General features: G+C 40.4%; 1 protein-coding gene across 4 annotated transcripts in view; it reads left to right on the top strand.

Annotated features, from left to right (window-relative positions):
* Positions 1–13,051, top strand: part of COL22A1 (collagen type XXII alpha 1 chain) — a 229,422-nt gene that overhangs the window by 145,269 nt on the left and 71,102 nt on the right. For all 4 annotated transcript variants that reach the window (XM_065054479.1, XM_065054478.1, XM_065054481.1 and 1 more), the window contains exons 23-24: positions 703–756; positions 10,462–10,515. In XM_065054479.1, the coding sequence (XP_064910551.1) occupies positions 703–756; positions 10,462–10,515 (108 nt within the window). The remainder of the gene's footprint in view (positions 1–702; positions 757–10,461; positions 10,516–13,051) is intronic.

Raw genomic sequence — 13,051 nt, 5'->3', positions numbered from 1 at the left:
CTCAAGGCTGTTGTCATGAAGAATCTGATTGTTTTCCTATTTCTAATGTCCTAAAGAGCTGTATGGGCATTCAGCACATCTCAGAGAGGCACTGACTAGTAACTTGAAAGCTATCACATACTGAAGGTCAGAAAACCCTTTCTGTAGAAGGAGTTGGCTTCATGCCACAGGGTCCTGCCTAAAATATTATGTATATGAAAAGCAAGAGTTAGGTATGTGTGTTTGTGCTTCAACACAATTTTTGTAACAATTTAGACATGCCAACATTCTTACTTCTGACTTAATTTAGCTGCTTCCAGTAATATTTTGTAACACAGGTCTGCAGGGTAGCTCAGTTCAGACTGTCATTGCTGCCTCATTTGCAAATAGTCTGCATTTTCTCACTTCTGAATTGTTTGTTGTGTTTCACTGTTGATTGGGTTTTGTAAAACTGATGGCATTGTGAAGGTGCATCACTTAGGTAAATCTGGTTTTAATTGTACAATTTAAATATAGTTATGTGCTCTGTGTTTAATCAGGGCATTGTCACTTTTCTCTATCCTGTTTTCTTATTCTTTTCTGCTCACAGCACAACATAATTATCAGGTAAGAGTTGTCTAGGTAGCCATGCAGTAACGATAGCACAATACAGCTAGGGAGGGGTTATGTAGTTCATTAGTTTTTCTTACTCAGTTAACTTTCTAAAACTTTTCACTTTTAAAGGGAGAGCCTGGTCTGGAAGGAAAACCTGGAGTCCCTGGTTTACCAGGTCAAAGGGTGAGTTTCTGTTTTTATTTAATGTAAATTTCAAGAAGCTGAGAACAGCTTTGCTCAATAAGGCTTGACCAACTTTACATATACTTTTCTACTTATTTAAGGATTCTGAAGGCCCCAGTCCTTTTCTCTATTCCTTCTTTATGGTCCAGGGACTTTCAGTACCTCTTTTATTTTATGCAGTGCCCTGTGGGACCCTAGGAAAGTTTCCTTTTCGTCACTTGTGCTCCTGTCTTTGTGTCTGCTCCTTGCTGTTGAGAGGGCACTTGTTATGATTCTGAGTGTGTAGAGCCACTGGTAAGATGGAGGTGTTGAAAGTTCAGAGAAATGCTGTTGTCTTGGAAGTCAAATAAATGTGAAGACACTTGCAATGCTTATTACTTTCTAATCTGTTTGAAATGTACTCAAACAGAAGTTCGCACAAATGGGAGCTGGTATACCATTCTCTACCAGGAACTTAGACAGTTTAGTTAAAAAAAAAATACATATATATTGTTTTTTCTCCAACTCAGAGTTATGTTTTGAAATATTCAAGTACTGGTTAAAAGTAAACTTCACAGTGGGTCTCATCACACCACGTGAATGCTCTGAATCTGCCTTTCCTTGCTTCAGCCTGTTTGTATGAAGAACATTTCACTAGGAAATAGATAAGGGTGGGAATGAGAGATCTCTTTAACCTTTGTGGAGGCAGCCACTTTGGTCTCAGTACTGCTGTTTGATGGGTTACTTTTTCAGGTAGACACAGAGACTTGACCTATAAATCTCATCCATAGATGAGATTGTGGGTGATGCATGGGAAGCTTTGCACTTGAGTCAACACCAGTGCTGTCAAAGAGTGGGCATGCAAGAGCTACTTGTGGGCAAAGAACAATACAGGGAAGAAATACATTCCCTGGTCAGTGGTTTTCTACAGACTTTCCATTGAATTGCATGCTGTTAAATTGAGCTATAAGTACAACTTTTAAGAATCTTCTCCTTCAGAGGATGCGACATTCAGTCTCATGTTAATGCCGCAGTTGAAAAGGGCATTTACTTGCTTTCATGTACTTTTCCAGTCCTCAGAAAATATCACCTAAACACTTTAGCAAATAACTGTGCTGTGCTTCACTTATGAGTTAACAAGTTCTGAATTGTCCTGTTTCCAAAGCCTGCTGTGAAAAATTGTTTCTTGAATAAGATTAATAGAGCATGTTAACTGGGGAAAGGACAGTGATCTGTCAGGATCTGCAACACGACAGAAAATGTTCCTGCTAATGATCATTTGATTAAATATGTCATTTGATCCATAGTGTCTTTGAAAGTTTCCCTAGACTCTGTTGTGTCTAGCTAGTTAGATTTCTTCTCCTAAGGGTCTTTATTAGTCATCAGGCATCTTAGGTGGATAGATGTATTTTTTTAATTAAAGACCATTATTCAATTAGTGAACACTAGAGATGAATCAAAGTCCTGGATCTACATGCAAAACCCATATGTGGGAGAGACAACAGATTAGAAGATACTACTGATTCGCCATTAGTACAGTTCTTGACAAAGCACAAATATAAATCCAGTCATTGATTACCATCCTATGTAAATTTGTTTGCAGAAAGCATTTATCTAGACAGACTTAGAAGTTAAAATGCCAAGAGCAGAAATCTCCTCAAATATTTATTTGAGTCTAGGTTTAAATGACTGAATGTGAAGGGAGGGGAGGCTCTAAAGCCACAACTCAGAGATGTGGTGAGCCCTCTTGCACAACCCTGAACAAGAAGGCTCTCTAGCAGCCATCAGGACATTGGTGCAGTCATGATACCTCAGTGTCATTGTGGCTCCAGTCCTGTCTTCTTGTGAGACTGGGCTTGTTGATTGGGTATTAAGAAAAAAATATTCACTAAAAAGATTGTCAGACATTGGAACAGGCTGCCCAGGGAAGGGGCTGAGTGACCATCCTTGGAGGTATTTAAAAGACATATAGAAATGGCACCAGAGGACATGTTTTAGTGGTGGACTTGACAGTGCTGGTTTTATGGTTGAACTCGATCTTAAGGGTCTTTTTCCAACCTAAATTATTCTATGATTCTATTCGAAGAACTGCACATCTCTTCATTCTGCTCTCCCTGTAAATAGGGGTAGGTGTGTAAAGTTGTACAAGCAAACCAAACAGCCAGAGCAGTTGTGAGCATGGGTTTGTCTATCACTGAGCACACCTTTGGGTCATGCCAAGTAGTCATCAGTCACAAATGACCCTGCTCTGCAGGGTGACTGTACCTGGCAGGCTAGATTACAAAGGTTCTCTTCCTTTGTGAAAAGGAGATTTTAACTGTATGAACCCAAGCTTCTGTGCTCTTTGCACATGAAACCCTGGCCCATTGTATTTAGCACAGATGTAGCCTTCTTCACTGTGGCGAGAACAGAAAAAACAGGCATAGCTGGAGACAAATTTGGGACTACTTTTCAATATTGTTAGCAAACCTATGCAGAACAGCTGAAAATCACTAACCATCTGTTTGGCTAATTCCTCTGCTGTTTTATGCAGAGGGTGTTTCTAGATGTGATGCTACAACAACTTATATCTCCTGAAAATTTGGTTCTTGAAGTACTTTATACTACACTGATATCTTGTAATGTAAGGGACAGATTTCAATGCAAGATTGATTTCAGGACCTTCTCAAGTAGTGCACTGCAAAGGGGTTGATGTAAAGTGATTACTGTTTTGCAATGTGATTCAACCTCAGTTTTGCTTTATAGTCCTCAACCTAGATGTGAATGAAGTTGGCACATGCACAGAGCCGCTGTCCTAACACAGGACTGCAGATATGACCATTTTTTGGAGTTCTTAGAATCCTCCAGCACTTTAGTTAGCCGTAATGCAACTGGCACAGACTACTAATGGATTAAAGATGTGTTTGGAACAATTTTATATAGGAATTAACAGTCTGCTGGAAGTGAAAGATCCTGAGCTGTGCAAGGACGGAGGCAATGTAGGCTGGTGTTAGAAATACGATGCAACAGCCACCTACACAGTGTGTAGATTTCATAGAAGATGACATATTGTGCCAAACACCCTTGTGACAGTTTGTCTGACAGGTAAAGGGTCATATATTTTTGGAAGATTTCTAGGAAAAAAGGAAGCATTATATTCTTTTAGCCTCAAATCACTTTTTCTGCTGTTGCTGAAGAAATAAAAGAATACACGGGCTAGTACAGTTGCCAATAAAAAGGCATATTCTTTATAGAATCACAATTTGTGTTATAGTAAAGAAAGTGTCAGTTTAATTTCTTAAGATGGCTACTAAAAACTTATTTTTTCATTTAAATTAATTCATTGTGCTAGAAAAAAAACCCAGCTTTTATATCACCTGTGTATATCAACTGTTCTTGGAGCAGTTGCAGAGTCTTCTACTAAAGTGCGGTATAAGTATGGCTGAATAATCAAGTGTCATTAAGAAGCCCTGTCATCAGGGCTTCCGATGACCTAAGGCTTCTTCTGGCCTTTGTATTAAGACCATCTTACAGATTGCTTAAGATCAAGAACCAGGGCTCAGTATTGGGGCCAGTTCTGTTTAATGTCCTTATCAACGATCTAGATGAGGGGATTGAGTGTGCCCTCAGTAAGTTTGCAGATGACACCAAGGTGGGTGGGAGTGTTGATCTGCTGGAGGGCAGGGAGGCCAAACAGAGGAGTCTGGACCAGCTGGATCAATGGACTGAGGCCAATTGTCTGAGGTTCAACAAGGCCAAGTTCTGGGTCCTGCACTTGGGTCACAACAACCCCAGGCAGCGCTACAGGCTCGGGGAAGAGTGGCTGGAAAGTGCCTGGGGGAAAAGAACCTGGGGGTGTTGATGACAGCGGCCGAACATGAGCCAGTGTGTGCCCAGGTGGCCAAAAAGGCCACCAGCATCCTGGCTTGTGTCAGAAATAGTGTGGCCAGCAGGACTAGAGAGGGGATTGTTCCACTGTACTTGGCACTGGTGAGGCCTCACCTCTGACAATTCATGTCCGCCCTTTGATCCTGTCTTGGGGCAGGAGATAACAATTCCAACCTGAAACAGGAAAATGGGTTTTGTTCATTTTATTAGTCAGCTGCTTCTCAGTTCCTGGCACCTGACGTCTATTTTTTGACAATGATACCCTCATATCAAGAGCACACAGTGGGAAGAAAGAAGCTTTGCTCTTCCCATCTGTCTTGTAAGACCTTTCAGTGATAGACAATACTGTGTCTTTGATTTTACTCAAACTACCTGAAAAAGAAGCAGAACTCTGAGATTCTCTTTCCGTCTTAGTTTTGGTTTTGCTGATGTTTTTTTATTTTTTTTCCGTTCTTTTTTTTCCTCTTCCTGTCTTTTTTCTTGTGTGAAATTGAAGGGAATTGAAGTGCTTTGATTCTCCTCTTAAGTTTTTTGACACCTGATCTACTGAAATATTTTTTGGAAATAAACCCAACAATTTTTCCTTGATAAATACAAAATGTGTGGATGTCTGACTTGCTTCTGGAAAGCATGCAGATCTTTGGGTAATCCAGCCTAAACACAGAGTTCTTCTGAAGTATGCTCCAAATAACCTGTACTTCAAGAACTTACCTCTTATTGAAATGATACAAGTTCATTTAAGTGATTGAAACCAAAAGAAAACATCTATTTATCCTATAGTAGTATTTTCCACGTAGGCATGAGGTATCAACTAACTAGATCCATTTTGAGTTTGATGTACTATACTGCAGCTTGGCTTTCTTGTCATTGTCAAAATATTGCCATGTTCAAGGATCAGTGCAAATAAAAAAAAATCAGGAGTCTCACAGGATAATAAGAATAGTCTCATATGAAAAAAAATAAAAAGAAAAATATTTTTTTTAAAATAGTAGCCTTTAATGAATGTCATTCTCTATGATTGAAACTCCAATGTACATTAGTCAGACAGATAAGTAGTAATAATTCCCCTTTATTCAAGTTAGTTCATGCACAAAATAATTTATGTGAATGAGAGTGAGTTGGATGTAGAAACAGATAGCATAGAAAAAATTTACTGCAAGACCCTTTTTTTTGAGATCTAATTGCGAAGTTTGGTGTTGCGGTCTGTCAGGTTGGAGGCACAAGGACGAGATGCAGCTCCAGCAGTTACAAAGGGGTGTCTTCTGCATCTTTAATTCAGCTGTCATGTTTCAGCAGGTTTTCATGCTCATGTGTCCAGGTCCCCTGAACGTTTATCCCTGAAGTCAGAGCAGCACAAAAAGCTTAACAGACCATTCTTGACTCTTTACAACTAGATTACAAGGCTATGACTCTTAGTAAATGCTACACTTTTGTTTTACAATAGAGCCTAAAGGGTCTTGTTAAAACTGAGGGCTACTGGGTTTAAGGCACACCCTCCACCCAGAAGAGAACTTGCCAATACATGAAAGGTTTTCCCTTTTAGCTGTCACAGGGAGATAAATTTGTCAGCTGCCTGGAGGTCTGCTGAGCTTTTCTTTGTGTGTTTGATGGTGGGACAGAAATACATATATTTGACCTTCCTCTTCTTGACTCAACTCTCTCCTAAGTGGGTTGTTGCATATGATATTCCAGTTCTGGCCAGTCACAACTTGAAATGGGCAGTCAACACTATTTGAACGCTTATTTCTTGGTATGTGAACTCCCCTTGATTTGAACCACCAAGGGAAGGAGAAAGCTGATTAGTGTGTTCAGGGAGAGATGTGCAAATAACCCAGGAAACAGAGGAGAATGAGTTTGCCCAGCACACTCTGTAGACATTTTGGAAAGAGACAGTCCCAAGATACAATTTCTCTCAATGTCCAAAAGTCCCCATAGCCCATATTTTTATTTGTCATTACAGCCCCCATGATCACTGATTAGCTGTCCAGCCCTGGTGGTCTTTGCATCCTCAAGCTAGGGAGATGTTCTCACAGAATCACAGGATCACAGAATGGTTGGGATTGGAAGGGACCTCTGGAGATCATCTAGTCCAATCTACCTGCTGAAGCAGGTTCACCAGAGCAGATTGCACAGGAATGTGTCCAGGGGGGTTTGAATGTCTATAGAGAAGGAGATTGCATAATCTCTCTGGGCAGCCTGTTCCAAGTTAATTTTCTTCTTAATTTATTGTCATTGTCTAATACATATGGAGATTGTAAAAGGCTCTAGTGCCTTCAGGGAGTCCCAACATTGATTAAAAGTGTTAGATTTCTTCTGGGTCCTCTAGTAATGTAGAGTTTAAAGGACAGAGCTGAAAGGGGTAGTCCTAGCACCCCATCTAGCTTACAAAGGAAATAGTTGGCATTGATGCTAGCAGTCTTTCACAATTAAGAATGCTTCCTATGCACTTGGTACCAAACCCACCTCGGTTCCTGTGCCAAGCCTCCTGGAAAACCATGCTATGAAAATATATGGCAATTCTGGCTGTGGACAGCAAGGTAAGAAAGAGTCCTGAGCTATGATACCTTTCAAAATTTCCCCTCTGGCAGAGCGGAGTCAACATTTTCCCTTGGTTTTCCATCTTCTGTATGGCAAAGGTCTTCCCAGTGGATGGTTGTGTTCATATTATCGGTAGTCATGGGTGTTTGAAATGTTCAGACAACGTTGCCTGCCCTTGCAAAGTTCAGCAGTGCAAATATAGAAATGTAAGCAGTTAACAAAAAGAAGGAAAAAGAGATTTATGGTGTTGATTAAATCCGAAGTGAAACTGTAATTTGCAGTGAGGTGAATATATCCATTTCAACTAAACCACACATTTTTAACTGTGCTATTGTTCAAATAGCTGATGAAGGCAAATAACATACATTTTATATAGTCGAAGAGTACACATTCTTACACACTTAGCTGATTCTTACTGTAAGTAACAGAGCATAATTGCTGGTTTTCTCTCTCATATTATTTGGTGATGCGACGTTTCACTGAACTTTGCTCTCATAGGTATAATTTATCCCAGCAAGTATTTCTATACTTTATAGACTGGCTGTAATGTTACGGAGCAAATCTGTTGTAGTTTTATTTTGGCTAACTTCTGAGTGGCCAAAATGTCCCCTTCGCAATAGGAAATTACGCTCCCAGGCTCTCAGTATAATTATATACTGCTTTAAGGGGGTTCTCAGGATTTTGGAAAGCACCAAAGTTTCTCAGTGTTATACCCAAGGAAAGTGTAGGCTCCTTTCACATCTCTCATTGATGCTACAGATGAATATGCCTAGCCATCAGTATGGAAACAGAATAACCTGTGTACTTGTCACAGGAGTTACGTCCTTCCTCTCCCTTCTCAGCTTTTGAGATGGGTTTGGGTAGAAGGCGATGCTGCTACATCCATCCTCAGGTTACCCAAATAATATTTTCCAGGTGATACAAGTTTCCAAAATGCAGCAAGTTTAGCAAACTGGAAACAGGTAAAGCCCATAAGCTATAGAGCTGGTAAAGCCTCATTCTATGGACCTCCAAAATAAGGTCTACATATAATACTTGCATCTCTTCACTTGCAAGGTTATAATGCTCATTGGGATTTTATTGGCCTGATTACTAATGTACATATCACCCATTGTGGTTCTGTATAGAGTAAAAACCAGGGTGTATTCACACTCTCCAGCTTGTGATATCTGGGTGGCTACTTAGGGAGCTAATTCCATTTTGCTCCTTCAAAGGGTTATCAGTGGTGTTTATATCAGGTTCCTGCTTCTAAGGTAGTCTCTGAATTAGAGTCTAAGGAGATGCACAAATGTGAGGGGAGGTACAAGTTGGCTCATAAATATTCTCGGTGACCAATGAGATTGGTGGGACATGAAGGAATAAGTTACACCATGTTGTTATGCTGGCCTCAGAGTTGTAACTGTGGAACCAGACACCTGCATGCATGACTGCCATGTTGATAGGAAGCTGGAGGTGGCATGAAGCCATCTCCCGTGTCTGGACCCACACACCTCATCCTGTGTGCTCTATTCATAAGCTTATCTATTTATTTAAATGAGCATTTTAACAGTGTCCTTTGCATGGTCACCCTGGCAGTTGGCAAAAGGGACATCTTTAACTAGAGAATATATGTTGAATCATGTGGGGACATGTGCCCTTAAAAACGGGCTCTTTCTGACTTTGACAAGTGAAGAAGTGATGGATGTTGAAAAAGCAGAAAGATCATTCATGTACTTGAGTATATAATGCATATTTTTACCAGTATTGAGGCCCTGGAAATTACTATACTCCTTTAATATATATATATATACATATATATTAGAGTGAAAAATAAGGAAAATAACAGATTCTGACACATCAATTAATGAAACTCAGACAAAACTATGATGAAACCTTGGGTTGCTTGTGATATTGTTAGTTTTTTCACTCATTTAACTCAGCAGGAATTATACAAATTGTATCTGGACACAATTCAGTGAAGAAAAAATCATGGGAAAATTATATATATATTATAATATTTCTGTATGACCAATCACATCAACAGTGACATGAACCTTGCTTAGATTTTTGTAGTATCCATCTAAAAAGAAAATCAGTTTTGGTGAGAAGTAGGAATGAAGGGAGTGAAATCACTTTTCCATGTCTCTCAGATATTTACGTGACTCCTCTTTTACCCTTGTAGTATATTACTAATGACCTCAGAAGTATTAATGATTCAGTGTCTAGTACACGTCAGGGAACAACAGACTAGTTTCACGAGAAAGCTGACATGCCCAAAGTGGCACAGCAAGTCAGCTGTTGGGTTGACAAACAAATTCAGGCTCTGCCTGAACTCCAGTGTCCATGCATACTTACTCCATCCTTTCTTCCTCTTTTTCCTCATGTAGGACTTCTTACTGTGAAGTATTTGATGTGAAATCCATGGGCAACAGAGGTGCTGCAGCATCCATATAGGTGCACTTGTCTCAAGGCTAGACTCTAGGTCCTGGCTTGTCCTTCCCTTGCAGCAGCAAAGCTCTCTGGTTTCTCTGGAGAAATCTTTTTTTTTGCTTGCAGAGGAGTCAGTGAACTCTGAAATTTTCTACAGTAATGGTGGTAAAGCACAGGAACAGTTTTCTTAGAGAGGTGGTAGATGTGCCCTATCCCTGGAGACATCCCAGGCCTGGGTGGATGGGGCTCTGAGCAACATGACCTAGTTGAAAATGTCCCTGCTTATGGCAGGGGTTGGACTAGATGAGTTTTGAAGGTCCCTTCCAACCCAAATTCTATGATTCTGTGATTCCATGATTCCTTGATGGTAATGCCAACCCCAGTTAGAAATGCATCATGGATTCCTGTTTTCTGGCTTAGAGATAGTGAATCTTTTATATTCATTATAAGCCAGGGTTCTTAGTTATTTCTTAATATATGAGACATGGCCAGAAACACAAGGAACACCGCTTGGCTTTGTCAAGGAGGGGTAAAGGGCTAGACTGCAGCAAGAAAAGTGCCTCTGAGCATGTGTCTACATGTGGTACCTCCTTTGGCTGCATCTCAGCACTGTGACTTCTCCGACCCTCCATGGGCAGCACCCAGGTGGGATTGCAGAGTGTGAGAGAAGCCAAGATGTGCATGAGACCAACCCTTATCTGTAGGGGCTATTGTCACCATCTGGGAGATACAGACCTGTCAAAGACAACTGGATTTTCTCATCCAAATAGTGTCTGCTGCCTTCATTTCTAGCTGGTGTGTTTTGTGTACTCACATTAGAGTGATTTACGAGTTTTGAGGTGAAAGGCTTTGGAAAGTCAGTAGCAGTCTTTGCCCTCATTTCTAATATTTGCTCCTCTGTTGAACACACAGGGCAAAAAGGGAGAACCAGGATTCCCGGGAATCAATGGTCTGATCGGCCCTCAGGTAAGTGATAATTTCTCCATTTTTATGTACTATGTGGAAAACCATATTTTGTGGCAACAGGTTGCTCGGGACAGCAATGCAGCATGCCATGAGCTTGTTGTCTTCTCATCTGCACCATCTTTGAAGTAGGTGTTTCTCCTTTAATAGCCAAATTAAATTGTCCTGTTGTGACTGAGAGATGTCTGCCTGTCTGGCAGCAATCACTTTCACCTTTCACAGTTTTTCAGTGTCTTTAAATAGGGGCATAAAGAGATGTTTTGTGTTATGATCTCCCCACTGTTTGTGCACAGAGCACTATCATTCCGGAGGGAAAGCAGTGATTTGTGTTTTGTAATATTTAGGCCAGCGTCTCAGCTAATTGTTGGCTGTGTGAATTGGCAATTGCAGATATACCTCCTGTGCTACTGTATTGAGGGAAGAAGCAGTTTAAAAGGTATTTGCTATTCAGAAAACACACTTTTTAGAGCACAAGACTCTTTCTGTGGCTTTGATACTCACATTTCTACTTGTTATAGAGGAATGGTTGTTGGCTTATTGAGGAAGGTAGAGACAGGAGCTTAAAACAAAATGTTTATTCTCCCTGTGAGGAAGAATGTCTTAAGTTAATGACCCCTTAGCTCCTTTTTTTTTTAAGCTTTTGGCAAGATAGTGCTCCAAATTGCACCATTGGTAACATTGTCTGGGCAAAATAGTGCTGTGTATGTCAAAAATTGTCAGAGAGGATTTGGCATGACCTTGGATCAGCCCGTTCTGCCCTGTATTGTAATAGCACTGGCACTTGCCTCTGGCTTGGTTTCTTGCTAACTTCGTAGCCAAATTCAGCTGACTCTATTCACTTTGTAGGGTCACCCCTTCAATAAGAAATGTATCTGTGGGAATGTCTTTGAACGGGAAAGATGCCACCTCACTTTAAGCTGACCATGCAGGATGAAACCAAGCCTTTCCTTCCTTCACTTTACAATAATAAATTAAGAAACTGGGTCTTTGGCTTTGGGATTTTGTTTTAAGACCCAGTTAAGTTTTGGGCTGTAATGAAGAGCTCTTGTTACCACAGCTGTTGGTGACGTGTTGCAATAAGCGGCACACTGCTAGACAGCAGATTCGGATTTTTCATTTGTTTCCTCTGGCAAGCTGCGCCCTTGTAACCACGAAACATGATCCAGAAATGGGTTTTGTGGCAGAAGTTTTGTAACAGGCCGTTCACATGTCTGTGGAGGCTGTAAAGAGAGACAACCCAGGAGCTTGTGATGCTGTGCAGGTGAGGGCCCTTGCGTCCAGCTGGGAACCTTACCCCACAAAACAATATGAGTTAACATATTTTTAAGACTTTTTCTTTTGGTAGAGTATCTAGTTTGCATGTATTTCATCAGCAGCCTTCAAGAGGAATGAAGACAGTATTTCTAATGGATTTAAAAGATTTTGGGGGGTGTGTGTGTTAAGTTTTTTTTAGTGTGTTTTTTGTTGTTGTTGTTTTGTTTTGTTCTTTTGCTTGTTTTCCATTGGAAAACATGAAAAGGTCCCCCATCAAGCCTTCTGAACCATTGGGAGAGGATTTTCCTTGCTTTTGGAGGAAGGTTTTTCTCCGTTCAGTATTTCTGAGATACCTTCACTATCCATCCAAACTTGCTCAGCTCAGGTTCTCTATAAATTTAAAAAATATATATGCATGTGTTAGCGATTTTATAAATGTGTCTGAGAAAATTGCTGACAAGGCATTAAGTAATTTTCCTTTCCACACAGGCTAAATAAAGTTAGCAAAATTTATGTTAATTAAAATCACGTACAGTGCGAGCCTCATTGAGGGATGTTTAAATTGACTGTTCCTCCCGCTAACTGTAAGAATGGAAAAAAATATTGCTCTTATTTCTGCAATAGAACTCTGTCCTGGACATATTACTGCAGATTTCCATATTTCTGTTTGGAGAAAGTGCTTACATTCAGTTTGTGACAAAACTACTTTCCAGCTTAACAGCACTTTTTGTGACATTTGCTTTCTTAAGCACTCTATCAGCATTTTTTTATCTTAATCAGACTATTTCCCTAAGAATATCCAAAAAGAAAAGTGCCTTCCTTATGCTGTAGTTGCATGGATATTCTTCCAAGTCACATATGGAAATCTGTGTCACCTCTTCCTGTGCTATATCCATAGCGTTGAGGGCCAACTGAGTTATGTTGGCCATATATAAGCTAGATTTGAACTCTAAAATAAGCTGCCTTTCCTCTGCTATTTTAAGTGTTGTTTTGTTTTCTGACCTGGTTCCTCCCATCGATAGCTGTGTGGGAGAAAGGCAGGAGTAGTTATAGGAGCTGTAGAAGGCACATTGTTGCTGAAAGACATAGAAAGGACCACCTGAAGTTATTGTTGGGCTTTGTCAAGAAAAGTAATTGCTGCCATCCTCAGTGTGATTGAGAAGCCACAGAAGGATGAAGAAGCTGTGCAAGGGAACCAGCCTGAGGGCTACTCTGGAGCAGAGTCAACAGATGCAGTGATGAACCGCAGTCGAGATGATATCAGTCTGATTCTCAAGGACCAATG

Source organism: Columba livia, chromosome 2 (assembly GCF_036013475.1).
Source record: "Columba livia isolate bColLiv1 breed racing homer chromosome 2, bColLiv1.pat.W.v2, whole genome shotgun sequence".
NCBI lineage: Eukaryota > Metazoa > Chordata > Aves > Columbiformes > Columbidae > Columba > Columba livia.
This window is presented reverse-complemented; position numbering and strand designations above follow the sequence as displayed.